General features: G+C 51.9%; 1 protein-coding gene across 1 annotated transcript in view; it reads left to right on the plus strand.

The window, feature by feature from the left end:
• Positions 1-12,252, plus strand: part of tesk2 (testis associated actin remodelling kinase 2) — a 64,099-nt gene that overhangs the window by 6,148 nt on the left and 45,699 nt on the right. Inside the window, exons 2-3 of the mRNA XM_079529980.1 lie at positions 22-685; positions 1,385-1,510. Of these exons, the coding sequence (XP_079386106.1) occupies positions 566-685; positions 1,385-1,510 (246 nt within the window). The 5' untranslated portion in view covers positions 22-565. The remainder of the gene's footprint in view (positions 1-21; positions 686-1,384; positions 1,511-12,252) is intronic.

A 12,252-nucleotide genomic window follows, 5' to 3' on the forward strand; every position in this document is an offset into this window, starting at 1 on the left:
GTCTTCTCTTTTTTCCTCTAGATCTCCCATGGCGTACCAGACACTTGCAAGCCTTCTCTTCCAGGATTTTCTCACACATGCAATAAAACCCAGGGCTTGCCAGAGGCTTCTCGATCCCAGATGGTCTTAAATTGGAGTTTAATTCTACTCACAGTTTTAACACGACGTATATAGGGCAAGACCTTTTGCATTTAGTACACGCTGGTGAGAGAAGTTAATGTCACCCCCTTGGACCGAGGGTAATTAAAGCAGTCTGTTATACTCTTGTGATGTGGGGACCCTCCAGAAACAGCCCTACAGTCCCTTTCGGGTGTATTAGTCGCTATCTAACACCGGTCTTTGGGCCTCATCGCCTCTGCCTGCCTTGGGTATAAAAACCCCAAACCTGGAGGAGGGGCAGAGCTCTGCTGCTCTGCTACTTGTTCTGCTCGATTTATGATTCCAAGGAAGAGAAGCTCCCACCTTTTGGTAGTAACTAATGACTAGTTTCTACCAAGTCACTAATGGGGATTGACCAGTAGAGAAACAAGTCACCATCACTGGTACCGGCAACGTCTTCTACGCCATGGACCGGAACAAACGGAACTCCATCGCCGGCTTCCCCAGCATGCGCCCGGACCGATTCTCTGACGACCGAGATGGCATCGCGGGGGGAGTTGCTGGAGAGATGGGTTCTCCGTCACAGGTATCCTATATGTATTACTACTATATGTATCCGTCACAGGTCTGTGACGGTTGTATGCATTTGCTATTGCTCATGACATAAGCTGCCTGGCTTTTTGACCTGTGAACTACATCCATATACAGATTAACACAACCAGTGTCTGTCGACTGAAAGGACACTGGCCCGGTTTAAGATGTATTACATAATGTATTACATTAACGGCTTGATTATTGTCTCTAGGGCTGAAACGGTCAATTGATTAATCGTTTCATCAATATTGTATTAATCAAATAATCAGTTTAGGAATGTATCATTTAAACATTTATGTGCATTTTACAACGTCAACAAAAGAATGTCAACGCTTACCGGTATTATAACAACAATGTTATGAAATCCGCTGGGTAAACAGCATTTGCTATTATTTTGTACTTTTACGACCGTCACTTTATACTGTCATCATTGTGTAAATCATTCGCATTGATTAACCAAATAATCCCAAATTATCATGACGGAATTAACGATTATGAAAACCCTTAGTTGTAGCACTAGTTTACTCATGTATTTATAATGTGTGGACATCATGTGAATGTCGATGTGGACATCATGTGGTGTCCATCCCTGTGCTGTCAAAAAAACAGTGAACACGCATACAGTATATCATCATATTGCATCAAATCGCATCATCACGTCCATCCTCCTGATGAATGTTCATCCTGACAGGTGGGCAGTCGGTGTCCGTCCTCCTCCTCCTACAGAGCCCTCATCAGTGCCTTCTCCTGCCTGACACGCCTCGACGACTTCACGTGCGAGTGGATCGGCTCTGGGTTCTTCTCCGAGGTCTACAAGGTGGGTTTGGCTCAGCTTTCACTTCAATCCATTGTTTTCCGTCTCGTCCTCTTGTCTATCCCATGTGATGTGATTTGTCTGTACATGCACCCGCCGGACAGGGTGGAGTTCCCCACCTCAGCGGGTATGATGTCGGAGCAAAATGGCCGCCATGGGAGTATGGTGCTCACCCTCGTTTTTTCCGCCGACGGCTCGGTGGGGCGGTTCTTGTATTATTTTATTTGTTTTGACTGAGAATAAGATTAGAAATACGTTTAGGTTTAGGCATAGTTTTACTGGGGCTAAGTTTAGGAATAGGGTTAGGTTTTGGCACCGTTTTACCGAGGTTAAGGTTACGAATAAGGTTAAGTTTAACCGTTTAAGCATAGTTTACTTATGTTATGTTTAGGAACACTAGGCTGAGCCGTTCCGCCGGCTCTATGCCTGGGGTGACTGTGTTTTGAGGCTCTATTTGAGGCTCTATGCCTGGGGTGACTGTGTTTTGAGGCTCTATTTGAGGCTCTATTTGAGGCTCTATTTGAGGCTCTATGCCTGGGGTGACTGTGTTTTGAGGCTCTATTTGAGGCTCTATTTGAGGCTCTATGCCTGGGGTGACTGTGTTTTGAGGCTCTATGCCTGGGGTGACTGTGTTTTGAGGCTCTATGCCTGGGGTGACTGTGTTTTGAGGCTCTATGCCTGGGGTGACTGTGTTTTGAGGTTCTATGCCTGGGGTGACTGTGTTTTGAGGCTCTATGCCTGGGGTGACTGTGGCTCTATGCCTGGGGTGACTGTGTTTTGAGGCTCTATGCCTGGGTGACTGTGTTTTGAGGCTCTATGCCTGGGTGACTGTGTGTTGAGGCTCTATGCCTGGGTGACTGTGTTTTGAGGCTCTATGCCTGGGTGACTGTGTGTTGAGGCTCTATGCCTGGGTGACTGTGTTTTGAGGCTCTATGCCTGGGGTGACTGTGTTTTGAGGCTCTATGCCTGGGTGACTGTGTGTTGAGGCTCTATGCCTGGGTGACTGTGTGTTGAGGCTCTATGCCTGGGTGACTGTGTTTTGAGGCTCTATGCCTGGGGTGACTGTGTTTTGAGGCTCTATGCCTGGGGTGACTGTGTTTTGAGGCTCTATTTGAGGCTCTATGCCTGGGGTGACTGTGTTTTGAGGCTCTATTTGAGGCTCTATTTGAGGCTCTATGCCTGGGGTGACTGTGTTTTGAGGCTCTATTTGAGGCTCTATTTGAGGCTCTATTTGAGGCTCTATTTGAGGCTCTATGCCTGGGGTGACTGTGTTTTGAGGCTCTATGCCTGGGGTGACTGTGTTTTGAGGCTCTATGCCTGGGTGACTGTGTGTTGAGGCTCTATGCCTGGGTGACTGTGTTTTGAGGCTCTATGCCTGGGGTGACTGTGTTTTGAGGCTCTATGCCTGGGGTGACTGTGTTTTGAGGCTCTATGCCTGGGGTGACTGTGTTTTGAGGCTCTATGCCTGGGGTGACTGTGTTTTGAGGCTCTATGCCTGGGGTGACTGTGTTTTGAGGCTCTATGCCTGGGTGACTGTGTTTTGAGGCTCTATGCCTGGGGTGACTGTGTTTTGAGGCTCTATGCCTGGGGTGACTGTGGCTCTATGCCTGGGGTGACTGTGTTTTGAGGCTCTATGCCTGGGGTGACTGTGGCTCTATGCCTGGGGTGACTGTGTTTTGAGGCTCTATGCCTGGGGTGACTGTGTTTTGAGGCGAGCTTTCCAGTTTTCAATATGGTCAATATATCGATCCTTCCATCGATCCTGTCTGTCCATCTAGCCCCCCGGCTGTTTTTGTAATTGTTCAAACAGGCTGTCATAACACAGCCCTTTTATCCTCATTGATTGATTGATTTTCCCTGTTGTGTGTGTGCCCTACCACCTACGTCATGCCATGATGCCACTGTGGAAACATGAAGCTGGAAGAAAGTGCTTGTGTAACGTTATAGAATTACGTTATTAGCAATGCTATTTTGACTTTACTAATGAGATTTGAGTTTAACTTCTCATGCCGATGTATGTGCCTTGCATGGTGGTCTGTAGACGGTGATCAAGCCACAGCTAAGCGAGGGTCTATGTGCTCGCAAGTTTTCCCTTCACTTCAGGTCAAGTTAGCCAACACTCGCGTCAAAGAGAGTAGTTTATAAAGGGTGTCTGTTAACCCTGTTACTTATACCCCTCTCTCCCCCTGGGCAAGTGAATGACACGCATGCATACACACACACGCACGCACGCACGCACGTGCACACATGCACCCATGCATTTTCAGTTCAGTTAGGCATTAAACATTTAAGCCCTATACGTCATAATATGATCATTTGGAAATATTTACCAATGTATAAGCTCACCCCACCCATCTATGCAGGGTGTTTTGTAATTGTTCAAACAGGCTGTCATAACACAGCCTTTTTAACCTCATTGATTGATTGATTTACACAAACAACAAGCTCACAAACAACATGTTGCAATGTGATATGTCGGTAGTTTTTAGTTTGGCTATTTCCGCTCATTTTCTCCTAAAATGACATGCCTAAAATAGGAACGCTAGGTTGCAAGTGGTTAATGTGTCTCTGATCTTTCTTCTTTTATACAGTACTATAACATTAGCGTAGTAACATTTGGCACAGATCAGTTTGTTTTGGAACTGGAAGAGTACCACAGCACATTGGCCAGTGGTTAGAACTTTGAAACTTTCTTCGCATTTCTCTGTGTGAAATTAATCGAAGTCGCTTTGACTAGTGATTGTATGTCTTTTTCAGTGGGCTTATTGTGACTGCTGTGTAGAAGGTTAAGAGGCTTGTATATATATTATGTATGTATGTATGTGTCTGAGACAGACCCCTTCATTCAGTATTGTGTGCGAGGGGGTTAAGACGAGAATGAAGTTGACTTGAATGGCGGGGGATGGGCTGTCCTGTGCTCTCTCTCATGCACAAGTCTGAAGGGGAAAAGACTAATTAGCTTATATATAGGTCTAGTGGAGTTTGTGGGAGGCGCCATCTAGGTCATGGAGGTTAATCTCAAGTTCAAAATCATCTTGGATGTGCTTGATCGTCATCGAGCATTTTGAACTTGTGTGAATTTGAGGTGTACATAGATCACTGGTTCCCAAACGTTTTAGCCCGTGAACCAAAGCACATTCTCTCCGGGACAAACTCCTGAAAATAGCCGATCTACAAGCTCACACCGCGGCACAAAGCGATGCGTTGTGGGTTTGTAGATCTGCTATTTTCACTACTTCTTTTCTTCTAATTTATTGCATTTCTTAGATTTTTTTCTTTAATTAAGTTAATGGTTAATGGTTTAATTCATGAAAAGTTTTGCTTTTTTGGGGATGTTTTTTGAAAATGTTTTGAAATAATAATTAAAAATGATAAGGGGACCCATAACAATGTGTCCGCGACCCACACATGGGTCCCGACCCACTGTTTGGGAAACGGTGACATAGATGATATGAATCTAACACAGAATGAAGAGAATGATAATACGTGGGAGGCGGAGCTAGCCCACGGCTAGGCTATATCAGAACCAAGGACTGTCTAAGAAGGACGAGCCGCGAAGACCGTAAGGGCGACGCCATGTTGCTCACATGGTGCTCCATGGAAGGAAAGAAACATGCGCAGTTGAGACCAGGAAGTTTGATATGACAAATCATAGATATGGCACAAATGGCCCAGCAGATGGCGTGATGCCACTGACAGGAGATATGCTTGTACATATCATGTCACGTCATTGCATTTTACCTTTAACGTTAACGTTTTAACAGCAAATGGATAAGTAAGTCCCAGCATGGATCATCATCACAGACAGTAATGTTGGTCGGACGTGACATATGTACAAGCATCTCTCCTTTCATTGGCATCACGCCATCTGCTGGGCTATTTGTGCCATATCTATGATTTGTCATATCCAACTTCCTGGTCTCAACTGCGCATGTTTCTTTCCTTCCATGGAGCACCATGTGAGCAACATGGCGTCGCCCTTACGGTCTTCGCGTCGCGTCCTTCTTAGACAGTCCTTGATCAGAACCCATCATCAAAAAATCAAGGAAAAACAGCGTCCTCTTTTCCTTTGAGTCAACAGTCTGTCTCGAGAGACTAAAATCAGGGTGATCTGTCTCATGGATTCGCAGGAAGACTATTGTTTCCTGTACCTTTCTAAATACATTTTTTCATCGTGGCTAAGAGGTGTGTGGCCTCCTCCTTCTCAACAACATCGTCTTTCAGCCCTTTTTCACGAGAGTCAGTCAATACGCTTAGGTAATTCCACTTCCACTCTTATTTAGGGTAAATACTGTTCACTTTGACATCTTGGCTGTTTATAACTAGAAATACCTTCGTCATAGGTCAAGCTATTTGCTATAAACCTCTGTTTTGCAAACATCCTGCCAAAGTATTGGTTTCAGCATTGCTGTGTGTACTTTTGCCAGCTAGCATACGAAATGCAGCAACTCTTCAGAGCGGATGAAAAACTAAATGCAGGCTTATTTCTAGGGAAATGAATGCTTGCATCTGTACAGAGAAGTGTGTGTGTGTGTGTGTGTGTGTGTGTGTGTGTGTGTGTGTGTGTGTGTGTGTGTGTGTGTGTGTGTGTGTGTGTGTGTGTGTGTGTGTGTGTGTGTGTGTGTGTGTGTGTGTGTGTGTGTGTGTGTGTGTGTGTGTGTGTGTGTGTGTGTGTGTGTGTGTGTGTGTGTGTGTACACGCTTGTGCTTGTTTTCGCTGAACATGCAAAGTTCATAGTCAAGTCATGCATGCTTAATAGCAAAATAAATGGGAAGTAGTGTCTAAAATAAATCATTCAAAACAATGCAACTGTAAAACAACAGAAATTAGGGGGGGGGGGGGGGGGGGGGGGGTTGTTATCTGGGGAAAGCAAGTCTGAAGTAGTGGAGTTTTTAGGGCGGCTTTAAAAATGAGCCTGGGGGGCAGCTTTGATGTGGCTTCCACAGAGAGGGGGTGGAACCTGTGAAGGCCCTGCTGTCACCCCAGGTTAGGCGCTCGCTTGTTCCCTGGGGGTTTGCAGTAGGTTAGCATCACCCGACCCCAGGGATGTGGACTCTGATGTGAGTAGGGGTGCATCACCGGACCCCAGGGATGTGGACTCTGATGTGAGTAGGGGTGCATCACCGGACCCCAGGGATGTGGACTCTGATGTGAGTAGGGGTGCATCACCGGACCCCAGGGATGTGGACTCTGATGTGAGTAGGGGTGCATCACCGGACCCCAGGGATGTGGACTCTGATGTGAGTAGGGGTGCATCACCGGACCCCAGGGATGTGGACTCTGATGTGAGTAGGGGTGCATCACCGGACCCCAGGGATGTGGACTCTGATGTGAGTAGGTTAGCATCACCGGACCCCAGGGATGTGGACTCTGATGTGAGTAGGGGTGCATCACCGGACCCCAGGGATGTGGACTCTGATGTGAGTAGGGGTGCATCACCGGACCCCAGGGATGTGGACTCTGATGTGAGTAGGGGTGCATCACCGGACCCCAGGGATGTGGACTCTGATGTGAGTAGGGGTGCATCACCGGACCCCAGGGATGTGGACTCTGATGTGAGTAGGTTAGCATCACCGGACCCCAGGGATGTGGACTCTGATGTGAGTAGGGGTGCATCACCGGACCCCAGGGATGTGGACTCTGATGTGAGTAGGGGTGCATCACCGGACCCCAGGGATGTGGACTCTGATGTGAGTAGGGGTGCATCACCGGACCCCAGGGATGTGGACTCTGATGTGAGTAGGGGTGCATCACCGGACCCCAGGGATGTGGACTCTGATGTGAGTAGGGGTGCATCACCGGACCCCAGGGATGTGGACTCTGATGTGAGTAGGGGTGCATCACCGGACCCCAGGGATGTGGACTCTGATGTGAGTAGGGGTGCATCACCGGACCCCAGGGATGTGGACTCTGATGTGAGTAGGGGTGCATCACCGGACCCCAGGGATGTGGACTCTGATGTGAGTAGGGGTGCATCACCGGACCCCAGGGATGTGGACTCTGATGTGAGTAGGGGTGCATCACCGGACCCCAGGGATGTGGACTCTGATGTGAGTAGGGGTGCATCACCGGACCCCAGGGATGTGGACTCTGATGTGAGTAGGGGTGCATCACCGGACCCCAGGGATGTGGACTCTGATGTGAGTAGGGGTGCATCACCGGACCCCAGGGATGTGGACTCTGATGTGAGTAGGGGTGCATCACCGGACCCCAGGGATGTGGACTCTGATGTGAGTAGGGGTGCATCACCGGACCCCAGGGATGTGGACTCTGATGTGAGTAGGGGTGCATCACCGGACCCCAGGGATGTGGACTCTGATGTGAGTAGGTTAGCATCACCGGACCCCAGGGATGTGGACTCTGATGTGAGTAGGGGTGCATCACCGGACCCCAGGGATGTGGACTCTGATGTGAGTAGGGGTGCATCACCGGACCCCAGGGATGTGGACTCTGATGTGAGTAGGGGTGCATCACCGGACCCCAGGGATGTGGACTCTGATGTGAGTAGGGGTGCATCACCGGACCCCAGGGATGTGGACTCTGATGTGAGTAGGTTAGCATCACCGGACCCCAGGGATGTGGACTCTGATGTGAGTAGGGGTGCATCACCGGACCCCAGGGATGTGGACTCTGATGTGAGTAGGGGTGCATCACCGGACCCCAGGGATGTGGACTCTGATGTGAGTAGGGGTGCATCACCGGACCCCAGGGATGTGGACTCTGATGTGAGTAGGGGTGCATCACCGGACCCCAGGGATGTGGACTCTGATGTGAGTAGGGGTGCATCACCGGACCCCAGGGATGTGGACTCTGATGTGAGTAGGGGTGCATCACCGGACCCCAGGGATGTGGACTCTGATGTGAGTAGGGGTGCATCACCGGACCCCAGGGATGTGGACTCTGATGTGAGTAGGGGTGCATCACCGGACCCCAGGGATGTGGACTCTGATGTGAGTAGGGGTGCATCACCGGACCCCAGGGATGTGGACTCTGATGTGAGTAGGGGTGCATCACCGGACCCCAGGGATGTGGACTCTGATGTGAGTAGGGGTGCATCACCGGACCCCAGGGATGTGGACTCTGATGTGAGTAGGGGTGCATCACCGGACCCCAGGGATGTGGACTCTGATGTGAGTAGGGGTGCATCACCGGACCCCAGGGATTTGGACTCTGATGTGAGTAGGGGTGCATCACCGGACCCCAGGGATGTGGACTCTGATGTGAGTAGGGGTGCATCACCGGACCCCAGGGATGTGGACTCTGATGTGAGTAGGGGTGCATCACCGGACCCCAGGGATGTGGACTCTGATGTGAGTAGGGGTGCATCACCGGACCCCAGGGATGTGGACTCTGATGTGAGTAGGGGTGCATCACCGGACCCCAGGGATGTGGACTCTGATGTGAGTAGGGGTGCATCACCGGACCCCAGGGATGTGGACTCTGATGTGAGTAGGGGTGCATCACCGGACCCCAGGGATGTGGACTCTGATGTGAGTAGGGGTGCATCACCGGACCCCAGGGATGTGGACTCTGATGTGAGTAGGGGTGCATCACCGGACCCCAGGGATGTGGACTCTGATGTGAGTAGGTTAGCATCACCGGACCCCAGGGATGTGGACTCTGATGTGAGTAGGGGTGCATCACCGGACCCCAGGGATGTGGACTCTGATGTGAGTAGGTTAGCATCACCGGACCCCAGGGATGTGGACTCTGATGTGAGTAGGGGTGCATCACCGGACCCCAGGGATGTGGACTCTGATGTGAGTAGGGGTGCATCACCGGACCCCAGGGATGTGGACTCTGATGTGAGTAGGGGTGCATCACCGGACCCCAGGGATGTGGACTCTGATGTGAGTAGGGGTGCATCACCGGACCCCAGGGATGTGGACTCTGATGTGAGTAGGGGTGCATCACCGGACCCCAGGGATGTGGACTCTGATGTGAGTAGGGGTGCATCACCGGACCCCAGGGATGTGGACTCTGATGTGAGTAGGGGTGCATCACCGGACCCCAGGGATGTGGACTCTGATGTGAGTAGGGGTGCATCACCGGACCCCAGGGATGTGGACTCTGATGTGAGTAGGGGTGCATCACCGGACCCCAGGGATGTGGACTCTGATGTGAGTAGGGGTGCATCACCGGACCCCAGGGATGTGGACTCTGATGTGAGTAGGGGTGCATCACCGGACCCCAGGGATGTGGACTCTGATGTGAGTAGGGGTGCATCACCGGACCCCAGGGATGTGGACTCTGATGTGAGTAGGGGTGCATCACCGGACCCCAGGGATGTGGACTCTGATGTGAGTAGGGGTGCATCACCGGACCCCAGGGATGTGGACTCTGATGTGAGTAGGTTAGCATCACCGGACCCCAGGGATGTGGACTCTGATGTGAGTAGGGGTGCATCACCGGACCCCAGGGATGTGGACTCTGATGTGAGTAGGTTAGCATCACCGGACCCCAGGGATGTGGACTCTGATGTGAGTAGGGGTGCATCACCGGACCCCAGGGATGTGGACTCTGATGTGAGTAGGGGTGCATCACCGGACCCCAGGGATGTGGACTCTGATGTGAGTAGGGGTGCATCACCGGACCCCAGGGATGTGGACTCTGATGTGAGTAGGGGTGCATCACCGGACCCCAGGGATGTGGACTCTGATGTGAGTAGGGGTGCATCACCGGACCCCAGGGATGTGGACTCTGATGTGAGTAGGGGTGCATCACCGGACCCCAGGGATGTGGACTCTGATGTGAGTAGGGGTGCATCACCGGACCCCAGGGATGTGGACTCTGATGTGAGTAGGGGTGCATCACCGGACCCCAGGGATGTGGACTCTGATGTGAGTAGGGGTGCATCACCGGACCCCAGGGATGTGGACTCTGATGTGAGTAGGGGTGCATCACCGGACCCCAGGGATGTGGACTCTGATGTGAGTAGGTTAGCATCACCGGACCCCAGGGATGTGGACTCTGATGTGAGTAGGGGTGCATCACCGGACCCCAGGGATGTGGACTCTGATGTGAGTAGGGGTGCATCACCGGACCCCAGGGATGTGGACTCTGATGTGAGTAGGGGTGCATCACCGGACCCCAGGGATGTGGACTCTGATGTGAGTAGGGGTGCATCACCGGACCCCAGGGATTTGGACTCTGATGTGAGTAGGTTAGCATCACCGGACCCCAGGGATTTGGACTCTGATGTGAGTAGGGGTGCATCACCGGACCCCAGGGATGTGGACTCTGATGTGAGTAGGTTAGCATCACCGGACCCCAGGGATGTGGACTCTGATGTGAGTAGGGGTGCATCACCGGACCCCAGGGATGTGGACTCTGATGTGAGTAGGGGTGCATCACCGGACCCCAGGGATGTGGACTCTGATGTGAGTAGGGGTGCATCACCGGACCCCAGGGATGTGGACTCTGATGTGAGTAGGGGTGCATCACCGGACCCCAGGGATGTGGACTCTGATGTGAGTAGGGGTGCATCACCGGACCCCAGGGATGTGGACTCTGATGTGAGTAGGGGTGCATCACCGGACCCCAGGGATGTGGACTCTGATGTGAGTAGGGGTGCATCACCGGACCCCAGGGATGTGGACTCTGATGTGAGTAGGGGTGCATCACCGGACCCCAGGGATGTGGACTCTGATGTGAGTAGGGGTGCATCACCGGACCCCAGGGATGTGGACTCTGATGTGAGTAGGGGTGCATCACCGGACCCCAGGGATGTGGACTCTGATGTGAGTAGGTTAGCATCACCGGACCCCAGGGATGTGGACTCTGATGTGAGTAGGGGTGCATCACCGGACCCCAGGGATGTGGACTCTGATGTGAGTAGGGGTGCATCACCGGACCCCAGGGATGTGGACTCTGATGTGAGTAGGGGTGCATCACCGGACCCCAGGGATGTGGACTCTGATGTGAGTAGGGGTGCATCACCGGACCCCAGGGATTTGGACTCTGATGTGAGTAGGTTAGCATCACCGGACCCCAGGGATTTGGACTCTGATGTGAGTAGGGGTGCATCACCGGACCCCAGGGATGTGGACTCTGATGTGAGTAGGGGTGCATCACCGGACCCCAGGGATTTGGACTCTGATGTGAGTAGGGGTGCATCACCGGACCCCAGGGATGTGGACTCTGATGTGAGTAGGTTAGCATCACCGGACCCCAGGGATGTGGACTCTGATGTGAGTAGGTTAGCATCACCGGACCCCAGGGATGTGGACTCTGATGTGAGTAGGTTAGCATCACCGGACCCCAGGGATGTGGACTCTGATGTGAGTAGGGGTGCATCACCGGACCCCAGGGATTTGGACTCTGATGTGAGTAGGGGTGCATCACCGGACCCCAGGGATGTGGACTCTGATGTGAGTAGGGGTGCATCACCGGACCCCAGGGATGTGGACTCTGATGTGAGTAGGGGTGCATCACCGGACCCCAGGGATGTGGACTCTGATGTGAGTAGGGGTGCATCACCGGACCCCAGGGATTTGGACTCTGATGTGAGTACTCGTGAGTAGGGGTGCATCTGTTTGGTCCGACGTACTAAAGGCCTATTCATAGTCTGGATTTTCGGTGGTGAGGTGACCACCGCTCCGGTGGTGAGCTGACCACCGGAGCTGAAATAACGTTGAGCGGTGGTGAGTAAAAACAGAGAGAAGGGCTGGGGCGGTGGCGGTGGTTTGCTCTTCACCGCGGCTCGTGACGTCATGTTGTAGTTCGGTGGTCACCTAACCACCGAA

This window comes from Electrona antarctica (genome assembly GCF_951216825.1).
Source record: "Electrona antarctica genome assembly, chromosome: 19".
In the NCBI taxonomy this organism is placed as follows: domain Eukaryota; kingdom Metazoa; phylum Chordata; class Actinopteri; order Myctophiformes; family Myctophidae; genus Electrona; species Electrona antarctica.